The sequence below is a fragment of the Ovis aries genome, chromosome 21, assembly GCF_016772045.2.
Source record: "Ovis aries strain OAR_USU_Benz2616 breed Rambouillet chromosome 21, ARS-UI_Ramb_v3.0, whole genome shotgun sequence".
Classification (NCBI taxonomy): domain Eukaryota; kingdom Metazoa; phylum Chordata; class Mammalia; order Artiodactyla; family Bovidae; genus Ovis; species Ovis aries.
Window position 1 is genome coordinate 15,343,685 of NC_056074.1, and position 25,316 is coordinate 15,369,000.

At 43.3% G+C, this 25,316-nt stretch overlaps 1 protein-coding gene across 7 annotated transcripts in view; it reads left to right on the top strand.

Moving 5' to 3' along the window:
* Positions 1–25,316, top strand: part of GAB2 (GRB2 associated binding protein 2) — a 178,049-nt gene that overhangs the window by 117,199 nt on the left and 35,534 nt on the right. For all 7 annotated transcript variants that reach the window (XM_027959276.2, XM_060403951.1, XM_060403952.1 and 4 more), the window contains one exon: positions 3,784–4,084. In XM_027959276.2, the coding sequence (XP_027815077.1) occupies positions 3,784–4,084 (301 nt within the window). The remainder of the gene's footprint in view (positions 1–3,783; positions 4,085–25,316) is intronic.

Sequence of the window (25,316 nt, forward strand, 5' to 3'; positions counted from 1 at the left end):
GCCTCAGAGTCAGTCCTTCCAAAGAACACCCAGGACTGATCTCCTTTAGGATGGACTGGTTGGATCTCCTTGCAGTCCAAGGGACTCTGAAGAGTCTTCTCCAACACCAGTTATCAGTAAATAAGTACTGGATTAATTACTGAATCATTTTCTCCCATCCAGGTATTAAGCAGGCCCTTGCTTAATACTTGGGTGGGAGAAAATGATCCAGTAATTAATTTAGTACCTATTTATTGATAACCACCTATGTGCCAGGCTCAACTGTAAACACGGAGAATATAGCATGGGATAAAAAGAACCAATACCTGCCCTCATGAAGTTTCCATCCTAGGAGCTGGGTAGAATCAGCAGCCATACGGTGTTGTAGGTGGTGTGAGTGCTGGTGAGATCAGCATAGCAGAGTAAGGGGGAGAGAGTGTGACGATTGGGCAGCCAGAAAAACAGTCTGTCCAGTAATGGGACATTTAAATAGTGACTTGATGGAGTACATAAGCAATGGGAATATGTGGCGAAGGAGTGTTCCAGGCAGAGGGAACAGCCAGAGCAGAGACCCTGAGGCAGGAGTGTGTGGCCAGCGTGGCTCAAGCAGAATGGGCGCGGCAGAGAGGGGCAGGGCTGAGGGGAGAGCTGTGGGTGAGGCGGTGTCGCCCAGTGCTCACTGGCCACTGCGGGGACTTCAGCTTCTGCTCTGAGTGCAGTGGAAAGCCAGAGGGCACTTAATGCAGAGAAGTGCTATGCTCTGATTGACACCAGCTTCCACGCTGGGAACAGATTGCCAGATGGAAGCATGGAAGCAGGCAGGCGGCCGAACGGTGGACCTGACCAAGTGCGTAACAGTGGAGGTGTGGAGGAGTGACCGGGTTGTAAATGTGTTTTGAAACTGTTTGGACCAACAGGATTTGCTCTTGGGTTTGGAAGTTGATGACTGACATCCAGATTTTTGGCCTGAGCAGCTGGAAGGTTGGAGCTGCTCGTAACTGAGATGGGAAACATTGCGGGAAGAACAGACTCGGAGGATGGGAAGAGCTCGGTTTAAAGGAAGTTTGTGATGCCAGGGCTTCCCAGATGGCTCAGTGGTTAAGAATCTGCCTTGCAAAGCAGGGAGCGCGGGTTCGAGCCTTGGTTAGGTAGCTACGATCCCATGTGCCGTGGAGCAGCCCAGCCTGAGCGGTGTTGCCCCTGAGCCCTCGCGCACAACTAGAGAGTCCATGCATCTTGATGAAAGATGCCATGTGACACAGCAAAGCTTCCTCATGCCCCAGCTAAGACCTGATGCAGCCAGACAAATAAAATATGTTTTTAAAGAAAGATTTGAGATGCCTATTAGTGAGGAGCAGGTATGAGACTCTGGAGTTCTATAGATGGGTTTGGGCTGGAGCTATAAATTTGCGAATTACAGCAGTTAGATGACTTTTAAAGCTGTGAAATGAAATAAAATAACCTAAGAAGAGGATATAGAAAGAGGAGAGTCTAAGAACTGAGCATGGGGGCGTTCTAGCCTTTAGAAGTCAGTGAGACAAGGAGCAACCAGAACTGGAAGCTGAAAAAGAGAAGCTGGGAGGTAGGAAAATTGAGAGTGAGCACTGAAGCCAAATGAGGAAAATGCTTCAAAGAGAATGGAATAGTAAACTTTCTCAGATGTTGCTGAGAGATCAAGTAAAATCCAAATGTTGCTTTGTGTTGAAGTCTTTAAGACCTCTGTTGAAGGAGATGGGGGTTGGGGGCAGCCTGCTTGTATTGCTTCCAAGAAAAGAATGGGAGGAGAGGAAACAACGATTAACACTGTAGAAATCTCTGAGGTTTTTCTGTAAAGAGGAGCAGAAAACTGGGCCATAGTTGGAAGGGAATGTGGGATCAAGTCAAACTTTTCTTTTTTTTTTTTTCTGAGATGGGACAAGTTGGTGTCCTGATGGGAATGATCCTAGGAGGGAGGGAAGATGCCATGTGCTGTCCCCATGTCGTGAGAGGGGGTGATGCTCTGGCGGAAGAAAGTGGGCCTTAGACTGGATGAACCATCCATGCTGCACAGTAATAAACTGCTTTGCTATAATGCAGGCAGACTGGTAAATACGGGGATGGAACATGTGTAGATTCTCTTCTGCTTGCCTGTATAGTCTCATACCAAAGAGTGGAGGTGCTACAGCTTTAAATAGGGCAAGGTTCAGATGATTGCCAAGAGCAACAGAAAATCAGGGACCAGACAAATGTAGTAGACTGTTGGAGCAGGAGGGCTCACTTGAGCTTAAAGTGAGAGGAGCCAGCGTGGTTGTGTGATTTTCTCCAGCTCTGAACAGCTGAGTGGAAACAGGCAGAGTAGGCTAAGCATTAGACTTAGTCAAAGGTTATGGTTTCCTAGATAAAGAGAGGAAGAGAAGCAAGAGAATGATTATAATGATGGATCACAGGAACAAGGCAGGTGGAAGGAAGTGAGGATGGAGACAGAAGGGGAGAGTGCAAGGTGCCAGGATTCATGGAGTGAAGTCCCAGTGAGGTCTAAATAACCGCGATGATCCTTGGCATCAGTGGCGCTTTAGGACAGAGGAGCTGGAAGGCTGCAGTCCATGGGGTCGCTGAGGGTCAGACATGACTGAGTGGCTTCACTTTCACTTTTCGCTTTCATGCATTGGAGAAGAAAAAGGCAACCTACTCCAGTGTTCTTGCCTGGAGAATCCCGGGGACGGCGGAGCCTGGTGGGCTGCCGTCTGAAGAAAAAGGCAACCTACTCCAGTGTTCTTGCCTGGAGAATCCTGGGAACGGCGGAGCCTGGTGGGCTGCCGTCTATGGGGTCGCACAGAGTCGGACAGGACTGAAGCAACTTAGCAGCAGGGTTGCATCATAGTGCTTTGTGTGCAGTATAAACCCTATAAGGTAGGTAGGACAGTTGGTGATGGTATTCTATTCTGTAGATAAAGCAAGCTCCAAAGAGGTAAATAACTTTATGTGAAAATCACACAGCTAGTCGGTGGTGAAGCACAGACTCCACCCGAGGCTCTGTTTTATTTGTGATATCTTTTTACCACTTTGTGTGATGTCTGCTCACAGATTACTCGGTCTCATTGAAGACAGGGAATGTAGACAACATAAGGAAATGTGTAACTGAGTGTTAAATTCTATAATATGGCATGACATAAGGAGTTTATTCATTCAGTAATGTATATTGAGTGCTTATTATGTACAGGGCTGTATTATAAATACTAGGGATATAGTATTATCCACTATATATAGTGACTGAGATGGGGGAAATTCTGAAGTTTTGTGCTTCAGGGAGGTTTTAGAAGGGTTTCTGTGTGGTTCCTCCAAGGCATCATGATTGGGTAAAAAGCACCAGGTACTGAAAGCTTGGAAACTTTTTTCTCCGCTACTTGCTGTATGTGACGTTGTGGCTTCAACTCAGTCTGTCTTAGTGGGGGACCCCATCCGTAAACTGAGATGTTATGGCTTTGCAAGTTCCACCCTGACTAAAAGTCCTGTGAGTTTGAGGCTGTATTCTAGCTTAATGGAATAATTGTGTAAAGTGTGTTAGTCCTCATCTGACTTCTTGAAATGACGTATCTCGTTTCATAGTGATAAGACCCTGTTTCAGTAATGAAATGCTGCACTAATGTGTATGCTAAAGTCATCCGCTGTTTTTTAAACTCTGGGAAAGCACAAAAAGGAGACAGAGGCCACGCTCGGCTGGCAGGTGCAGCAGTCCCCACCCTTAGCCTGGTGATATCTGAGGACCTGTGAAAAGCTTTGAATTGACTCATGACTTTCCCCCTGCTCTCACTCCTTCCCGTTCAGGCCTGGAAGAAACGCTGGTTTATCCTGCGGAGCGGCCGGATGAGTGGTGACCCCGACGTCCTGGAATACTACAAGAATGATCACTCCAAGAAGCCCCTGCGCATCATCAACCTGAACTTCTGCGAGCAGGTGGATGCAGGCCTGACCTTCAACAAGAAGGAGCTGCAGGACAGTTTCGTGTTCGACATCAAGACCAGCGAGCGCACCTTCTACCTGGTGGCCGAGACGGAGGAGGACATGAATAAGTGGGTCCAGAGCATCTGCCAGATCTGCGGCTTCAACCAGGCAGAAGAGAGCACAGGTACGAGACGCTTCTCAGCAGGGACCAGGTGCCTCCTGGCAGTGGCTGGGCCCCTGGGGCCAAGGGGACGGCCTTCAGACTCCTTGAACAGCAGGGCAGGCTTTAGCTAAAGGCTGTCCTCTGAGGTGGGGGAGAAGTAGGCAGAGGGGAGGAGTCTGAAGGGCTTGGCCACAGGGTGGAGGTCCTCCTAGCCCTGAGTCTGCTCATGTGGAAAGCAGGCATGTTGGGGTTATGATGAAGCTCGAGGTGCTGCTGGTATTTCTTCAGGTACCTCCGCGCCACCCCGTGTCTCAGGCCTGCCCTTTCTCCCCTCAGCTCTCCAGCTCTCTGTGCCTGGTTAACCTGTCACCCACACACGGGCGGCTTGCACCTTGCTCTCTTCTTTGATGCATCCTCTGTCCACTCCTGTTTCAGAACAACGTGCATAGTTACACTAGCCGCTTTTCTGGTAAGGGGAGGTGTGGGATTCTTTGTGAGTACTGTTGATGCACAATCCACTGTTCTTTATATTTCCCTGGAAACGGACACATGAGAAGGGGGAGATTCTGACTTGTGTTCAGATTTTGTTAGCCTTCACAGAAAGAGTAGCTCACCATTTTTAAGTGAGGCTTCAGCTGCAGAAATGCTCTTTGCCATTTGTTTGGGCTCATCCACAACTCTAGGATGATTGAGGAGTAGGGTTCTTTTTGTGTGTGTGGCAGATGGAAAGCCTAAGTTAGTAGTTTCCTAAACCTGGTTACATATCAGAATTAAAGAGGAACATTTTTTAAATGTTGATGCTAGGGATCCATATCACATCAGTTAGCTAAGAATGTCAGGGGTGGGACCTAGGCATCAGTCTTTTAAAAGCTTCACACCAAGTGGCAAGGGTCTGGGGCTCAGCATCCATTTTCTGTAAATAATTGAAGGCCACATACAATCTCTGATTCCTATACCTGTTTTGTAAACTTCTTAGAACCCTTTAAAAACATGAAAACTGTTTCTAGCTCATCAGCAACGTCAGCCTCATCTGGGAACCCATTAGAAATGAAGATTCTTAAGCCCCACCCCAGACTTAGTGAATCAGAAACTCTGGAGGTGTTTTAACCAGCCCGCCAGGTAATCTGATGCATGGTTAAGTTTGAGAACCACTGATTCAGACTCTTACTATCAGAGTGGAGTTTATGGACGAGCAGCATCAACCTCTCCTGGGAACTTGTTACGAAGACAGAAGACTTCTACTCACTCAGACTTACAGGATCAGAATCTGCATATTTTTTTCAGTTTCTTATTCTGAAATAATGTTGAGCTTACAGAAGAGGTGCAGAAATTGTACAGCAAGTTCCCATGTACCTTTCATCCAGCTTTCCCTAACCTTAACATCTTTCTTAACCAGAGTATACTTGTCAAAATGTTGATTGGTACAAGACAGTCAGTTGCAGTGTATTGGGATTTCACTTGTTTTCCACCAGTGTCTTTATTCTGTTCAGGATTCAGTCCAGGATAGCATATTAGATTTGGTGGTTCTGCCTCTAGGGCCTCCAATCTGGGATGCCAGTTTCTTAGTCTCTTGTTTTTCTTTGACCTTGACACTTTTAAGGCATACTGGCTAGATATTTTGTAGAATCTCCCTCAGTTTGAATTTGTATGATGTTTTTTCATGATCAGATTAAGGTTTGGCGGAGACTACCACAGAGGTAGTGTGCTTTTCTCTGCACGTTGTATCAGGAGACACATGGTATCAATATACCTTATTACTGGTCGTGTTGCCTTCATCACTTGGTTAAGATGGCATCTGACACCTTCTTCCCCTGTAAAGCTGCTACCTATGCTTTCACAGTTAATAAATATTTTGCAGGAAGTACTTTAATGGTGTGCAAATACCCCATTTCTGCTTAAAATTTTGCCCACTAATTTTAGCATTGATCAGTGAATCACGTTTGTAACCGTTATTACCATGGTATCCTAAGGAAATTTTCTATCTCCCTCTGAATTGTATTAAGATACTTACGTGATTTGTAGGCACATTGAAATTTGAGAAGCTCTGGTCTGGATTATTTGTTCACAAACCTGGTGGGTCATCAGAATCACCCTAAAAACTTTCATCTTTTAAATTTATGGGTACTGATTCAGTAGGTCTGACTTAGGGCTGCAAAATAGTTTTAAGAAATTCCTATAGAATGGGAGGAATTATTTCCAAATCATATCTGATAAGGGTCTAGTATCTAGAATATAAAAAGAACTATTACATCTCAGTAATAGTTCAACAAAAAAAATAACAAAAAAAAAATAACCTCATTTAAAAATAGGTAAAGGATCTGAATAGACATTATTCCAGAGAAGATATACAAATAACCAGTAAGCCCATGAGAAGATGCAAAGGTGTTGGACATCCTTACTCATTAGGGAGATGTGAAACAAAGCCACAGTGAGATAACACTTCACACCCACTAGGATGGCTGTAATCAAAATATGGACAGTGACCAGTGTTGGCAAGGATGTGAAGAAGCATGCTTTGCTCATGCATCCCACCTCATTTGTTGCTGGTAGGAATGTAAAATGGTACAAATGAACCTGCTTACAAAACGGAAATTGATTCACAGATACAGAAAACAAGCATACGGTTACCATGGAGGAAAGAAGGGCGATAAATTTGGAGACTGAGATTGACACCTGCCCACTATTGTATATAAAAGATAATAAGAACCTATGGTATAGCACAGGAAACTCAGTTCAGGACTCTGCAGTGATCTATATGGGTTTGGAGTCTAGAAGAGAGTGGATTTGTGTATTATGGATAGTTGAGTCACTGTACAGCAGAAAGTAACACAACGTTATAAAACAAATATACACCAATTTAAAAAATAGTGTGTGTGTATATATATAATGTGATACATACATATGGTCACATTTTCATTCATTCCTCAGTGGAGCTTTGGTTGTTTTCATGTCACTCCTTCAGTGAATGATGCTGAAATGAACCTGAGGGGGCCGATAACTCTTGCAGACAGTCATTTCAGTTGCTTCCGTGATATATCCAGAAGTGGAATTATCGGGTTATTTGGTTCCACTTTTAATTTTCTGAGTAAAACCTCCATACTGTTTTGCATAGTGGCTGTACCAATTTATATTGCCACCTCCAGCCCACAAGGGTTCCCTTTTCCCATATCTCTGGTCACACTTACCACAATCTTTTTGACACTAGCCATTTAACAGGTGTGAGATGGTATCTCATTGTGGTTTTGACTTTATTTGCATTTCTGTACCTGTTGACTATTCAGATATCTTCTTTGGAAAAAGGTCTATTCAGGTCCTCTGCCCATTTTTTAATCAGATTATTTGAGATTTTGCTATCAAATGATGTGAGTTCTTTGTGTATTTTGGTTATTAACACCTTTCAGATATGAGGTTTGCAAGTATTTCTCTCCCGTTCCTGAGGCTGCTTTTTCGTTTTGGCAAAGCATCTGCCTACAGTGCGAGAGACCTGGGTTCAAGCCCTGGGTCGGGAAGTTCCCCTGGAGAAGGAAATGGCAACCCGCTCCAGGATTCCTGCCTGGAAAATCCCGTGGACAGAGGAGCCCAGTAGGCTACAGTCCACAGGGTTGCAAAGAGTCGGACTCGACTGGGCCACTCCACTCCACTTCACTTCACTGTGCAGGGCTTTGTAGTTTAATGTAGTCCTTCTTGTTTATTTTTGCCTTTTCTACTCGTCCTTTTGGTGTCACATCCAAAAAAAAAAAAAAATCGTTGCCAAGACCAATGTCAAAGAACTTTTCCTCTGTGTTTTCTACTAGGATGTTTATAGTTTCAGGTCTTACATTTAAGTCTAATGCATTTCAAGTTAATTTTTGTGCATAGTGTGAGATTGGTTTTTAATTTAATTTTTTTTTTTTTTTTGCATGGAAATATCTGGTTTTCCCAATACCGTTTACTGAAGAGACTTTTCTCCTTTGAGTATTCTTGGCTCCTTTATGAAATATTGACCATATACTAGGACTTTTTATTCTGTTCCACTTGTCTGTGTGTCTGTTTTTTTATTAATATGCCAGTACCATGCTGTTTTGATTACCATAGCTTTATAATATACTTTGACATCCAGAAGTGTGACCCTTCCAATTTTGTTCTTTCTCCACATTTCTTTGGCTATCTGGGATGATTTGTGGTTCCATATGAGTTTTAGGATTGTTTTTTCTCTTTTTGTAAAAAGTGCCATTGGAATCCTGATGAGGATTGCACTGAATCTGTAAATGGTTTTGGGTGGTATAGACATTTTAACAGTGCAGATTCTTAAAATCCATGAGCACAAGTTGTCTTTACATTTATTTGTGTTGCAGTTCTTAATTTTTGAGCGAGGGGCCTTTGTCACTTTGCACTGGGCTCTGCAGATTATGTAGCTGATTGTGCCTGGACTAGATGTCCTTCCCTAAAACAATTCTTGTAATTTTTATAGTTCTATTTTTAAAAGATTATTTTATAGGTTCTTTGTATTTCCATAAGAGTTTTGGAATTTTTTCACCAATTTCTACTAGAAATTCTATTTTATTTTGTTTGTTAGGGATTGTGTTGAACCCATAGGGCAAATTAGAGAAGACATTGAACCTTCCAGTACATAAAATGGTAAATCTGTTCTTTTAGACCTTCATTAACTTCGTTGGACAACATTTTCTATTTTTCAATATATAGGTTGTACGTATATTTAATTGGATTCAATCAAGTATCTGGAGAAGGAAATGGCAGCCCACTCCAATATTCTTGCCTGGAGAGTCCTGTGGACAGGGGAGCCTGGTGGGCTGCTATCCATGGGGTCGCACAGAGTCGGACACGACTGAGGTGACTTAGCATGCAGGAATTCTGTGATCTTCCATGAGGAAGGATTATGAAGCCCCATTTTACTCTTAAATTCTTTGGTATAATGTTTGCTTCCTGGGTGGAATTTTTGGTTCTGCCTGACCAAATCTTTGTTATTACAGCTTTTATGGATTTTGTTTTTCACTTTACTTTTGATGGAGGAATAAAATGCTTACGCCAAAAAAGAGAGAGAGAGGAAGAAAATAGGGAAGAGGTTTTTAAAAAGTAGGAGAAAAAATCCAGAGACCCTCTAGTCTCAAAGCTTTCATAAATTTGAGAAGTAAGTCCAAGGAATACATCAGATTTTAGGAAATATGTATAATGGGGTTGGGGAGGAACCAGAAAGCAAGTTACTTTGAACTATTCTCTTGTGGGATTAGAGGTGTCTCTACAAAAAAAAAAAATTTTATCCTTAAAATGTAGCAAAATTTATTCCTGGTGCAAATATCTTCTTTTTAAAATCACATATTTTAAAAACAGTTACTGTCTGAATCCCTACTTTTACTATATAGAATTTAAGTACGACTCAGATTCAAATATGTAGAACTGCATCATCTGGGCCTACTTTCTTTTGGTAGGAATATTCATCTGTTCATTCCTACATTGTTCATTCACTCAGCAGATCTTTATGGAAGACTTATTCCCTGACAGTCCCCGTCATACCCACTGAGGCTACAGACCATAAAGGTGAACAGCAGGGTTCCAGCACTCGGACCTCAGAGTCTAGTGGAGGGAACAGAAATAACCAGACAGCCCCAGGGAGGTTCTATAACAGAGGCATCGCCACAGATGGAGGCACCAGCCCACACACCACCGGCTCAGTGAAGGAAGGAAAAGGGGGAGAATATTAAGGAGGCGACAAGTAATCAAGTCAGTATTTTTCAACAGCTTTGTCTGTTAGACAGTATATTCCCTTTAACTTTTAACTTTTATAAGGAGTTATTTAATAGATACCTAGTGTGTGAATTATCAGAGCAAGAATATTAGTTGTCCATGATAGAGGTTTAGGATTCTTTGCGAGATCTTTCTGATGAAACCAAATAGGCTTTTCTTCCTCGGGTAGAATCTGGTATGTAACAAGATTCAGCCAAATAATAGGTTTTGTTTTAACTTAGAAGCTTTTCCTAAAAGTATATCTTATCTGTAAAACCCTCAGGTAAGGAGTGGAAGATTAATCATCTAAGTCAGTGTTTCTTTTAGAATCAGGATAGGAGGAAAAGCAGGAAAGAAGTTAACATTTGACTCCCTACTTTTGCTAAAGTGCTTTATTTCATTTAATCAACTGTGTTTCCATTTCTTTGAAATAAAAAAAAAAAAAACCTGAGTGCTATTTCTTTTTCCATGCCTAACACTCCAGGACTAAAGCTCTTGTCTGTCATAACCATGCACTGGCCGGCTTCAGACAGACTCTGCACCCTCATCTGCCTAAGCTTCCTCCTAAACACAGCACCTCTCCTGTTGCTGGGGCTTACGCACCTGCCTCATGTGGGACGCATCCTGTACTCATAGGTAACCCTCAGTGACCACAAACGGAAATAATAGGAGCTGTGTATTGCGCATCTACCCTTTGTAAAATAGGGTATGTAAAATACATTCTTACTAGAAATGCACAGTAATCCTTTGAGGTAGCAATGATCTTGACTCACGGTCACGGCTAGAAAATGATGGAGCCGGGATTCTAGTCTAACCCAAGTCTGACTCTGCATTCTCACACACCGTCTCTTTGCCCTGGACCTCCTGGAATGTGAACATCAGCCAGACCAAGCCCTGTTGTTTTCACCCCTGTGGATACCACATATTAGGTTGAAAGCGCTCCTTGACCCCTTCCACCGGGGTCCTGCAGCTGGCTCACATTTCCCGCCTTACTGGTCCATATTGCTGAAATCCTTGGGCTGGAATATTCCAAGAATTTAGTAACTTGTAGAGCTTTATTCCAGCCATCAATCTCTATTGGTGAATCTGTGGTGGGTGGGTGAGGGGGTGCCTGAGCTCACATCCCAACTCTGGGATGATGTGAAGAAGTCACTTGATTGAGGTCTGAGTTTCCTTTCTTCAAATAGAGAAAATCTTTTCACCCACCAATTCTGTTTCTCTATGAGCTTATCAGCACAGACCTTAGACCACTGGCAGCCCGTCATGTTTCATATTTCCCAATGGAGGATTCACATTGTATTCTATGCAGAGGTGTCCCCAAGACCCGTGCAGTCCATACCCTCACTTGCTGTTGGTCCTGTAGAAATTCCTTCCCATACAGAGCCTCCCTCAGTACATATTCCTTGCTGCTTTAAAAAAAAAAAAAAAAAGTTGTGATGGGACCTGTCATTAAAAAAAAAAAAAAAAAACTTGTGTTTTTCACTTTCAGCTGGAAGGAGTTCTGTGGCAGATGGAGTCTTTTTTTAATCCTTCTTGCCGCCCCCAGCTTCTTTCTGCTACGACTCTCCAATTCCTCACATATTTCAGCCAAAAATGCTTAGGGTAAAACCTGCCTAGTATCAAGACCAAACCAAAAGTGACGCAGAGTCTGAATATCAAACCAAGGGTGGGGAAAACAGCCTCCTGATAGGAAACCAAGAACGACGCTCAGGAAGGAAAAACAATTCCAAGAATGAATATCAGGGTTTCAGGTCATATACGTGGAGCTGGCTTTTTGTTTGTTTGAGGAGGGGGTGTATGTGTGCGTGCGTGCGTGCGTGTGTACACGCATGCACAAGCAACAGTGAGAACCCTGCCTTCTCTGGGAATCAAAACAGGCTTCAGTCCCCCGAGCACGGAGCAGAAAGCCGCTCTGAGCTGTGTTTACGAGCAGGCGGAGCCGAGACCTCACGTTTGTGGCTCCGTCATGGGCAGCTGTCCCTGACCAGATGTCCCACACACAAATAGAACCAGCTACCAGTGCAGAGCTTGGATGAATTATTCATGGGCTCAGGAGTCATCGACTGCTTGGAAGCCCGCACCTCTTTAAATGCTCTGAGCCAAGGGCTTCTTGTCCCCGGTGGTCCCCACCTTCCTCTAACGCCTGCCCAGCCCCTCACTCTCACGCGCGCTCTGAAAGGCACCCTGGCTGCCGCTACCCATGTGCTTTAGACGTTGAATAAGCATCTCTCGGAGGTGCTACCATCTGTACTGTGGAAACGACTGTCCCTCACCGAGGGGTTGGAGGGGAGCTGGGAAGTGCGTAGCTGTGCAGTGTGAGTGGCAGCCGTGTATTTCTCTGCTTTCCATGCAGGGCTTTTGGTGAATGTGATGATTTTTATATCTGAAGGTCAGGATGAACAGAATACGGTTTAAGTCCCTGTTGTTTTTAGAGAACTGTACAGCCTATAGAAACACTTACACGCAGTCTCCTTTGAGCATAAAGACACAAGAGAGGCAGGGATGCTAGCACGATCCCTGTTGCACATGTAAGGAAGCTCAGGTTTAAAGGCACTGACATTCCCAAAGGAGCAGTGTCGCCGGGTCTAGAATCTTAAGAGCTTTAACTCCATCCCAGGACTGTGTGCGCTGATTCCTTTTCATTGATCTGAATCCATTTTCGCAGACCTGTTTTTTAAAATCAAACTTTAAACTTTTTGTTTTGTATTGAGGAATGGCCAATTAACAAGGCTGTGATAGTTTCAAGTGAACACGAAGGGACTCAGCCTTGTATGTACATGTATCCATTCTCCTCCAAACCCCACTCCCATCCAGACTGGTACATAACATTAAGTGGCGTTCCACATACTATACAGTAGGTCCCCATTGGTTATCCATTTTAAATATAGCAGTCTGTACATGATCTTCCCAAAGTCCCTAACTATCCCTTCTCCTCCCCATCAACCATAAGTTGGTTTTCTGAGTCCCTTTCTGTTTTGTAAGTTATTTTGTATCATTTGTAGACTCCACAGTAAGGAATATATGATACTTTTCCTTCTGTCTGACTGACTGCACTCAGTATGACAACCTCTAGGTCCATCCTTGTTTCAGCAGATAGCATTATTCCATTCTTTTCAATGGCTGAGTGACAGTGCTCTGTATATGCGCACCACAGCTGCTTTGTCCATTGCTCTGTTGGTGGACGTGTGGGTTGCTCCTGCGTCTTGGCTGTTGTAAACCGTGTAGTAGTGAACACCGGGGTGCGTGTGATCTCTCAGATCATGGTTTTCTCCAGATAGATGCTCAGGAGTGAGATCGCAGGGTCCTACGGCAGCTCGATTTTTAGTTTTTTAGAGAACATCTATACTGTTCTCTATAGTCGCTGTACCAATTTACATTCCCATCAACAGTGTAAGAGGATTCCCTACTCTCCATGCCCTCTCCGGCATTTTTTGTTTGTGGAGTGTTTTGAGGATAGCCATTCTGACAGATACGAGGTGTCATTTCATTGTAGTTTTGATTTACATTTCTCGAATTACTAGCGAAGTTTAACATCTTTTTCTTGTGCCCATTAGTATGTCCTCTTTGGAGAAATGTCTATTCACATCTTCTGCCCATTTTTTTGGAGTGGGTTGTTTGTTTTGATACTGTTAAGGGTCATAACCTGTTTGTAAATTTTGGAGACTAATCCCTTATCGGTCACATCATTTGCGAATATTTTCTCCCAGTCTTTGGATTGTCTTTTCGTTTATTGTTTTCTTTGCTGTGCAGAAGCTTTTGAGTTTAAGTAGGTCCCATTTGTTTGGTTTTGTTTATTTCCATTTTTCTGGGAGATGGATTGAAAAAGATGTTATTGTGATTTATGTCAGAGAATGTTCTGCCTGTGTTTTCCTCTAGGTATTTTATAGGGTTGGGTTTCACATTTGGGTCTTTAACCCATTTTGAGCTTATTTTTGTGTATGGAGTTAAAGAATGATCTAATTTCATTTTTTCACATGTGGCTATCCAGTTTTCCCAGCACCAAATGTTGAAGAGACTGTCTTTCCAGCATTGAGTAGTCTTGCATCCTTTGTCATAAATTACTGTACCATAGGTGCATGAGCTTATTTCTAGGTTTTTCTGTCCCATTCCATTGATTTATACTTTTTGCTGGTACCATACTGTTTTGATGACTGTAGCTTTGTAGTATAGTCTGAAGTCAGGGAGCCTGATTTGTCCAGCTCAGTTTTCTTTTTTGAGAATGCTTTGGCTATTCAAAGTCCTTTGTGTCCCCGTACAGATTTTGAGATTTTTTTTTGTTATAGTTCTGTGAAAAATGCCATTGGTAGTTTGATAGGGATTTCGCTGAATCTATACATTGCCTTGGGTAGTATTGTCATTTGGGCAATAGTGATTCTTCTAATCTGTGAACATGGTATATCTTTCCATCTGTTTATGTCTTCTTCAATTTCTTTCATTAGCATCTTTTAGTTTTCGGAATACAGGTCTTTTGCCTCCTTAAGTAGGTTTTTGTTTTTGGGTTTTTTTTGATGTGATGGTAAATGGGTTTGTTTCTTGAACTTCTCTTTCAGATTTTTTGTTGTTAGTGTATAGAAATGCAATCGATTTCTGTATATTAATTTTGTAACCTGCAGCTTCACCAAGTTCATTGATGGGTTCTAGTAGTTTTATAGTACATATTTAGGATCTTCTGTGTGTAATATTATGTCATCTGCAAACAGTGGCAGTTTAGCTTCTTTTCCAGTTTGGATTCCCTTTACTTCTTGTTCTTCTCTGATTGCTATAGCTAGGTCTTCCAAAACTATGCTGAATAGAAGTGGTAAGAGTGGGCGTCCTTGTCTTGTTCATTATCTTAGAGGGAATGCTCTCAGCTTTTCACCGTTGAGTATTATGTTAGCTATAGGTTTGTCATATATGGCCTTTATTATGTACCCTTTATGTCCACTTTCTGGAGAGTTTTTATCATAAATCGGTGCTTAATTTTGTCAGAAGCTTTTTCTGCATCTGTTGAGATGAACATATGATTTTTATTCTTGAATTTCTTAATGTGGTATATCTCAATGATTTACGTATGTTGAAAAATCCTTGCGTACCTGAGATGAATCTCAGTTGATCATGGTGTATGATCTTGATGATGTATTGGTGGATACAGATGGCTAGTATTTTGTTGAGGATTTTTGCATCTATGTTCATCAGTGATATTGGCCTCACAGACCTGTTTATTGTGGCTGTTTGCAAATCACAAAATAGCCAGCAAGAGAGAGAAGCAAGAAGTTGATATATCACTGAGAGCTATACATATGCAAAGTGCTATCTATGCACTAATATTAATCTCGAAGGGCTAAATTAGCAAGACAACATGATCCATCTCAAAGTAGCCAACAAACTACTGTGAACTAAAGCTCAGGGAGTTTAGATCGCCAGAGCCCCTTTTGCACCTCTTGAAGATTTTGAAATAAGTCCAGAGCCTCCTCCATATCCTGTCTCTTATTGTAGCTTTTTCCCTTCTTAAACTCCCTGACAGGAATTTCACGACAGTTGCATGACTAACTCTATGGAAAGATGACCTTCCAGCCAACTGTTCTTTTATCTTCTGTCCCTACTAAAATTTTGGGTGAACCTGCTCCCCTTTAAGTATTTTGTAAATATTTGAAAAGCAAAAGTGTTAATCACTCAGTTGTGTCCAACTCTTTGTGACCCCACAGACTGTAGCCTGGTGGCCTCCTTTGTCCATGGAATTCTCCAGGCAAGAATACTGGAGTGGGTTGCCATTTCCTTCTCCAGGGGATCTTCCCAACCCAGGGGTCGAACCCGCGTCTCCTGTATTGCAGGCAGATTCTTCACTGTGTGAGCCACTAGGGAATCCCCATAAAATATGGAAACGTTTCACGAATTTGCATGTTATCCTTGTTCAGGGGCCATAAACTTTTAGTAATCCATGAGTTTTCCCAATAACTCTACAGCAGAATTATTTTAAGTCCTGGTTCCCTCTGAGATGAAATGATACCCATCAATATGCTTTTGGGAAAGTCTTCAACCTCCAGTGGAGGAATATTATCAGGGTCTTCAAACAGCTCCTTCTTCTCCAGGGAGAATGATTAGTGCGTGAAAGGTCAGGCCCCCTTATTCCAGCTGGAATTCTCACAGCAGGGAGGGCTGTGATGGAGTCAGGCAGTCCACTCAGATGCCTTCTGGTGACCTTGGTCCTTCCCCCTCACACAGGGAGTGGTGCCAAGGGAGAAGCAGGGGTTAGAGGGAAAAGCTGGGAGTAGACAAGGCTGGGGAGGGAAGAAGGGAGGTCCTTTCTTGGAGACCTCACCCTGTCTCTCTTCTCATTTCTGGGAGGACCTTTTCCTCCCTTGTTTCCTCCCCTACCTTTTGTATTTTGCCTTTTTAAACTGAGTTCAGATCTCTCACTCCTCTGGGGGACCTTTTTGGGAAGCTTAGAGCAAATGTGGGAGGTGGTAGGCAGCTTCCCTCCCAGACTGACACAGGTCCCTTGAGGAGCGAAGATCAGAGTGAAGACTGACCCAAGCCCCAGCCCAGAGGCGGAGGCAGATGTCTGAATCACCCACCCTTTTTTTCCAGAGACAATGAGGAAAATAAACATCCAGACCAGTTTCCAGCCAGATCTGAAGTCCTCAAGCCTTATTTTGAAAAAGAAAATGTTATTCTAAATAACCCTGAAATATCAGACCTTCCTCGATTTTGTTTGTTTGTTGTTTTTTGTCCACAGCTGGGTCTGGTCACCCTGAGAGTAGGCTCTGAGCTGGGACATGAACTCCATAAAATCCACACAAACACTTTTGCATTGCCCTGGAATAGGCTTCAGCCCTGACTTGCAGCAAAGTCCAGACCCTCTGGAGGAGGAAAGGGAGACAGAGGAAACCTGATCCTCTTCCCTTCGTTCTAAGCCTTGATCCTCCTTCCTGCTTTCCCTTGTGTACCAGAAACTCCCCCTCAGCACCCCAGCCAGCCAGCTTAGATTAAGTCTAATGTTACCTGCCAAACCCACAGACAGTTAGAAATGAGAGCGCCTCACCCCAGCTCCTCAACACCAGGAGCTTTGGATAACTTCCAGACATCCCATGAGATGCTCCCCCCCTTTCCTGTTCTTTGAATATTTCTAATTATCTCTAGTAAAAGAGGATAATAAATTATTGTGGAATTGGTCCCAGATCAGACTCCAAAGCCCAGCAGAACTCTAATTTTTGGCTAAAGGTAGAATTAGGACTTTGAATTTAGTGGTAAGGTCACCTTGGACCTCCGAAGCTCTTGGTTATGGTTAAAACATCCAGCTATGTAGAGTTCTGCCCAGGATTTTGAACTCTGCAAAATCAGTAGGTACGGTCATCTTTCTCTGAGATCTGAATTGGGAGTCAAAGTCCTGGTTTTTAATTTCAACTTTGTTATTGAATTCGGTGTGTAGCTCTTGGTTTCTTCAACAGTAAACTAGGAGCTTGGGTATCAGTGATTTTCAAACTTTTTTTTCTTTTTTTTGCAATGCTTGTTAACTAAATCTTACATGGACACAGTATGTGAAACAGGCAAGGAGGAGCTGTTCTAAATGTCGCAGGGGAGGTGGAGTCAAGCACCGTAAGCTGGCGTTGGACCCAGATGGCCTGCCCCTCCTTCTCGCCCTTGGCCTGGGAAGGCTGGAACACAGTGCAGAAATACTGGTCTGCAGCAGACATTGCCAAACAAGGTCCCACAGACCAGTGCTGAGCTGTGAAAAGTGTCCTCAGTCCACAACAAAAACAAACAACATACTGAGGATGTAGTCAGTTTTCATAAGACTAAATGTAGTCAGATTTCATAACTTCCCTTTATTCAGAGATTCTCTTCTTACAGCTGTGCGTGTTTGTTAAAGTGGCCTTGTGTGTGTGTGTGTGAAATGACAGTTACAGTAAACAATGGTTTTTCCATATTCAGAATAAAAAGTTGTGAACCCTGTGTGTCAGTTTTTTAAAGTGCACAAACAAACAGGCAGTGTTTTCACTCCTCCATAAGATGGAAAAGTCTGGGGAGCGGTGATCTAGAGGTTACGTGGTGTCAGGATCACCCAGCTCCCAGCCTCTGCTTCTGTACTCACGGCCAGAGGCCTTCGGACTCTGCCTTCCCATTGAAGCCCACCCTGCAGCCCAGCCTGGAGTCAGGGCTTTGGGATTCTTCATCCTTTTTGCTCAGTTCTGACCTTCATTTTACATGCAAACTAAGGTCAGCCCTGGGACTTTGTCTACTTTTCCTATTCTTAAGTCATTTCCTGTTAACCTGACTGTCATCTCGAATTCCACCTAGGCCTGTACCCTCTCCTGCTTTTATTTAGCCCCTCTCTTACCCAAACCAGTAAGCCAGTGGCTGGAGCCCATCTACCCAGTGGCTGGAGCCCGTCTACCCAGTGGCTGACTTCCAGGTGGCCAGTGGTCTGCCTGAATTTCTGAAGAAAATCCGCTTCTGCTTTCCCTAAACATGCTTCCTCCTCCTCTTGGCCTCTACTGCTCACGTGGCTGGGTGATACCCAGTTTCTGTTCTACGTTCACTCACTCAGCACGCTGAGTACCTGTTTTTGGGTCACATTCTAGGGTCACGTGCCAGAGAAGAGCTTAAGCCGTGATCTCACTCTCGGTGACCTCACGAGCTTTATCAAGTCCTCCAGCTTATGTTCTTTCTGCCATACTGCCCCTGGAGCCCTTCTTAGTGACTGCCTGCCTCCTCTGTGTGTAGTACCACAGTCTGGGGTACTCTGGGGCCCTCAGTCTTCACCAAGACTTTAACTGAACTCTGCCTTGGCTATATGCCAGAATATGACTAACAGATTTTTTTTTTTTAATTGAGGTTAACCTCAAGTGTGAAAAGAAAAAGTTTTTTTCAGACTTCTGACTTTAATTTCAATATCAAGCCCCTATCTGGCTAGTGATAGAAATTGAAGTTTCAATCAACTTAGGTTAAAACCCATCCATACAGGATTTTCTCAGTTACTTCAGGTTTCTCTCTTTTTTCCCCCACATAAATAGAAATAAATAACCAGATATTTATTTTTCCATCTCTTTATTGAATTATAGTTAACAAAGCTGTATATATTTAAAGTGTACGTCATGACTATTTGGTATATGCAAACACTATAAAATGATTACCAGTCAGGGTAATTAACACATCTCCCACCTCAAAGTTCAGCTTTCTCTTGCTGTCTCTGTGGGCTGCATATTCAAGCTCCCAGGAGCTTAGGGAACTGAAACTAATTCGCCAAGGCTAGAGCACAGAGTCTGGGAATGAGGGGAGACTGAGAGACCCTTCTATCTTTCTGTCACCACATCAGTAGAGACACATAGTAGCTGGCCAGTGATGATTCAAATGAATGATTTGGTTATAGCGTTTGCTTATAACTTTCTAAATAGTTATAATTATATAAAATGACAGTTTGAAAATTACAGTTTACTTCCAAACATTGTTGTTTGGAGAAATTCCCTGTTGGGGGGGGGGGTAGCCAAAAAGAAGCATCAAAAAATGCTAACCTTATTAACAGTACCTAGAGTCTAAAATTCTGTATAAAACAGTGGTATACAATGAAAAAGGACAGCAAAAAAAAAAAAAAGCGAAAAATTCGAAAAGGATGATGTTCTAGCTAATCTGAAAAGACAGGACATGCCAATGACCTGAGCTTTATTTTATAAACCTATCACTTATTTATTGTTTGCGTTTATTTCCCACCTCCTCACTCCTTTTGTGGGTGAGATCAGTGGACAGATTCTTCATAATTTGTGAATCATAATAGCCAAAACACTCAGCCAGGACAGAGAAGGGAGTAGATTTCATAGACTGAGAAAATTCTAGAATATGAGCTCTTGAAGGGCCCTTAGAGGGTGTTTAGTTCCATGCTCCTCAGATGACAGTGTCTGGAGGTCAGGAAAGGGGAGCTAATTTGCTCAAGATCATACAGCTAACTGGCAAGGTTAGAAATGAAACCCAGGCTTCACCTCTCACTTGTGTGATGAATATATATGTATATATGCATATCTGTGTGTATATACATACATACATACACACCAGTTCGGAAGGTCAATTTAGTAAAGAGCAAAGAGCACAGGTCTTGAATTCATAAGTACATGAATCCACAGCATTGATGAGTTCAGTCTTAACATGGTCTTGGGCAAGTCAGTTTACTTTTTTGAGCCTCAATTTCTACATCAGTACAATAGAAACAAGTCATTCTTCACAAGACTATTATAAAGATCATACAGTCATTTGCTCAGTCAGGTCCCCATGGATTGCAACATGCCAAGCTTCTGTCCATCACCAACTTCCAGAGCTTACTCAAACTCATGTCCATCAAGTCAGTGATGCCATCCAACCCTCTCATCCTCTGTCATCCCTTTCTCCTCCTGCCTTCAATCTTCCCAGCATCAGGGTCTTTTCCAGTAAGTCAGTTCTTCACATCAAGTAGCCAAAGTACTGGAGTTTCAGCTTTAGCATCAGTCGTTCCAGTGAATATTCAAGTTTGATTTCCTTTAATATTGACTGGTTTGATCTCCTTGCAGTCCAAGGGATTCTCACAGGTCTTATACAGCACCACAGTTCAAAAGCATCAATTCTTCAGTGCTCAGCTTTCTTTATGGTCCAACTCTCACATCCATACATGACTACTGGAAAAACCATAGCTTTGACTAGACAGACCTTTGTCAACAAAGTAATGTCTCTGCTTTTTATATGCTGTCTAGGTTGGTCATAGCTTTTCTTCCAAGGAGCAAGCGTCTTTTAATTTCATGGCTGCAGTCACCACCTGCAGTGATTTTGGAGCCCAAGAAAATAAAATCTGTCACTGTTTCCATTGTTTCCCCATCTATTTGCCACATAGTGATGAGACCGGACGCCATGATCTTTGTTTTTTGAATGTTGAGCTTTAAGCCAGCTTTGTCACTCTCCTCTTTCACTTTCTTTTTTTTTTTTTTTTAAGTTTTTTTTTTTTAATTTTTATTTTTACTTTATTTTACTTTACAATACTGTATTGGTTTTGCCATACATTGACTTGAATCTACCACGGATGTACATGCGTTCCCAAACATGAACCCCCCTTCCACTTCCCTCCCCATAACATCTCTCTGGGTCATCACCGTGCACCAGCCCCAAGCATGCTGTATCCTGCGTCGGACATAGACTGGCGATTCGATTCTTACATGATAGTATACATGTTTCAATGCCATTCTCCCAAATCATCCCACCCTCTCCCTCTCCCTCTGAGTCCAAAAGTCCGTTATACACATCTGTGTCTTTTTTGTTGTCTTGCATACAGGGTCGTCATTGCCATCTTTCTAAATTTCATATATATGTGTTAGTATACTGTATTGGTGTTTTCCTCTTTCACTTTCATCAAGAGACTCTTTAGTTCCTCTTCGCTTTCTGCCTTAAGGGTGGTATCATCTGCATATCTGAGGTTTCTGATATTTCTCCTGGTGATCTTGATTCCAGGTTGTGCTTCATCAAGCCCAATGTTTCGCATGATGTACTCTGCATATAAGTTAAATAAGTAGGGTGACAATATGTAGCCTTGATGTACTCCTTTCCCAATTTGGAAGCAGTCCCTTATTCCATGTCCAGTTCTAACTGTTGCTTCTAGACCTGCATGCAGATTTCTCAGGAGGCAGGTCAGGTGGTCTGGTATTCCCATCTCTGAGCATTCTTTAAGATTATATAAGAATCCACTTAAACCGTACAGTGTGGTGTTTGGTGCCTGATAGCATTGTATTGTGCCTGTGCTCAGTCGTCTGCAACTCTTTGAGATGCCATGGCTTATAGCCCGCCAGGCTCCTCTGTCCATGGGATTCTCCAGGCAAGCATACTAGAGTGGGTTGCCATTTCCTTCTCCAGGGGATCTTCCTGACCCAGAGGTCAAACCTGCGTCTCCTGTGTCTCCTGCATTGGCAGGCAGATTCTTTACCACTGGTGCCATCTGGGAAGCCATTGGTACATGATAAGTACACATTAAATATCTGGGGGGTATATAGCTAATAAATTGTTGCAGCCTTCTCTGTGATCTTCAAAGCAGCCCTTTGAGTGTGTATAGCATGTTATTCTTTGTCATTGTTGTTGTTCAGTCGCTCAGTCATGTCCAACTCTTTGCAACCCCGTGGACTGCAGCACACCAGACTCCCCTGTCCTTCACTGTCTCCCAGAGTTTGCTGAAATTCATGTCCATCAAGTTGGTGATGCCATCCAACCATCTCATCCTCTGCTGCCCCCTTCTCCTCCTGCTCTCAATCTTTCCCAGCATCAGGGTCTTTTCCAGTGAGTCAGCTCTTCGCATCAGGTGGGCAAAGTATTGGAGCTTCAACTTCAGCATCAGTCCTTCCAATGAATATTCAGGGTTGATTTCCTGGTTTGATCTCCAAAGGACTCTCAAGAGTCTTATCTCCCCAAAAACAAAACATTCTAAATAACACTATCTCTGTTTTGCCTAAGTTCAGAAACACTTTTACTGTGTGTGATTTATATGTTTACCATACAAACTTTGCTGACTTTCTTAATTTGAAATGCATTATACTTAAGTTACTGAGATGCTCAAAAACAAAGGTGTCTCTTTAAATGTACGACTACTATCAAAGAGAGATCTTTACATAGAGCTTACCTTGTAGGAGGCAGTGTTCAAAGCATTTCACAGGTCTTAACTCATAATCTTATGAGGTAGACATCTATTACAGTGAAGTCTCCATACAAATGAGTTCTATTCTGAGAGCACATTAATAAGTCCAGTTTGTGCATAAGTCCAACAAAGTTAGCCTAGGTACCCAACTAACACAATTGGCTACATAGCGCTGTACTATGTCTATATAATAAGTCTATAATAATCTAATAAGTCTATAATAGTTTTCACACAAATAATACATACCAGAAAAACACAAAAATTAAACATTTTTAATCTTATAGTCCAGTACTTTGAAAAGCACAGTGCTACAGTACAGCAGCTGACATACAGGGGCTGGCATCAAGTGAACGGGCAAGAAGAGTTACTGACTAGAGGAGGTGGGAGATGGTAGAGCTGAAGGATCATCAGCAGTAGGAGACAGGGACAGGCTGCATCACTCACGCCTGATGTTGATGGCTCAGGTTCTGGTTCCTTGCTGGAGTCCACCCTATCAACCCTCTTGAAAAAAACGATACAGTGATGCCTGGGTAGTAGCTCTTTTTTTCTCAGCATAGACAACACGGTAGTGCTGGGTTGCGTCCTGAACAGCTGCCGCAGCCCAGTCTATATTCGGGTCTTGCGCCTCAAAAACTGACTGTGCCTCCTCAGACAAAGAAAACCCCCTGCCATTTCCTGCTTTGTGAATCCCTTCACTAATTCTTCTTGTCTGTCTTCATCCTTTCTCTGGGCCTCCAGTTCCATCAGGTCTTCATCAGTAAGCTCCTCGGGTTACATAGCAAGCAGTTCAGTGGAGTCATCCTCTTGCAGACCTAGCTGGAAATGAAGCTGCTCTGCTGCTGTGCTCTGTACAGTAAAGCACACAAAAGCACCCCCACTCGTAGAGGACGCGCTCGCTCACGGCGTACACCAGCCAGGGGAACTAACTTTCGGGACTGGACAGACGAATGCATAGTCACGAAAGTTCGAGGTTGAAGGTTCATATGTAGGGACCTTACTGTCTTAATCTCACTTTGCAGATGAAGAAACTGAGGCACAGAGAGGCTCAGCTTTCCCTGGTTCTTACAACTGCTAATTAAAGAACTTGGGATTCAGGCACAGACAATCTGGCTCCAGAATCCATGTTCCTAATAATTAAACCGTACCCTGAAATTCTTGATACTGTTCCTTGCTTCCTGCTGCCACAGTGCCTGGGTGGGGTCCTCAGCGCGCGTATGATGACCTGGCGAGACCCACTGCTGTCTCTGCTCCTTTGTGATGACCTTCTCTGGCTTTGCCTTTGTAACTTCTTCCCTTACATTCCTTTAAGAGAGTATCACACAGAGCTCTTACTGCTTTTATTTTCAACGTAAGCCAGCTCTTCTTGATTGTCCTAAACCATATTTTCAGCTTTCTCTGAATCTAAGACATATTCCCTCATGCCCACTAGAGTCCACATAACTGTAAAGAGAGCTCAGAGGCCAGCTATGGGGATTGGTCATCGGTGGACACATTTTCTCATCAGATTCCTCAGAGCAGTGGCCCTCTGGACAAAGGTACCAAGGACATAATTCTCAGATGATTGTTCTTGGTAGAAAAGGCTTTGGTGTGGAGGACTGGCCTGTGATTCTGGGTCTGTGGTTTACTTGCAGAATGAACCTGGGCCGACCAGATGTTCATCAAACTCTTTTAGACACTGGGTATGTTGGTTCAGGTTCTCCAACAAGCCGCTGTCAAGATGCATTTAGATGTGCAAGAGACTTACTGGGGGAGATGCCTGTGAAGGATGCTGGGAATGACACTGAGAAAGGAAGAAGGCCCTCACTGGGCTGCAGGTCTGACCCCAGTGATGGAGAGAAGGAAGGAGGGAGGATTAGAACATAGTGCAGGTCTAAGACAGCTTCGGGCTGGTCACTGGAAAGTCTCAAGCCAAGGTTTCCCGTGGAGTCCCATTTCCTCCTGGGAACAGGCTGGTGTTGGTCCTCCGGCCACTCTTTGTCAGTGGATGAGAACAGCACAGGGGGAGATAAGGGATGCAGAGGGCCAACAGCTGGGGCTGTTAGAGAGTGTGCTGCCCACATCGGGAGGTCTGAGAGGCGTGTTTTTATGGCCACCGTATTGAAGCACCAGCAATGCCTCACATGAGGTGAAATCGTAGTAATAAGTGCTTTGATGAAAAGGAGACACAGTAATGTGATAAAGAGTGACTGGAACTACCATGTGCAAAATAGGTAGCTAGTGGAAAGCTACTGTGTAGCACGGAGAGCTCAGCTCAGTGCTCTGTGCTGACCTACAGGGGTGGGGGCGGGGAGACCACGGAGGGGAGATACATATATGCATGTCTACACACTCATGCGTAGCTGATGTGCTTCTGTGTACAGCAGAAGCTGACACAACATTGTAAAGCGACTCTGACCCCCTCCCCAGCACCCCCAGAAACACACGAGGTCTCTATGCAGAAAATGACATCTGTGCAGCTGTGACATGGAGGAAGAAGAAATGGTTATGGATCAGGGGAAAAAAAAAAAACAACCTGGTGTTCTTTCCCAAGTCTGGCAGCATAAATCACTCCTGTTATTCTCTTATACCTTCTGATTCTGTATGCTCACCGGCAGCTAGCTTGTTGTTGGTGCCCCAAGGTATGCTAAAATGAAAATGAATATGATTTCTTATAATTATATTCATGAGCTCTCCAAACTGGCTTTTCTTGTGGTTCTTTCTCTTGATTATTCCAAAGCATAAGTTTAGGATTCACTGGTCTTAGTTTCAACCCACTTCCGTATCCTTAGTGACAAACTTAAATTAGATACTAAGATTTTTGAGAGAGGACAGGATTGTACAAACCAGACCGAGAATTACTAGTCTAGGGGCTGGCAGACTTTCTCTGAAGGGCCAGATAGTCAATATTGTAGGCTTTACCACCTGTACGTTCTTTGTCAC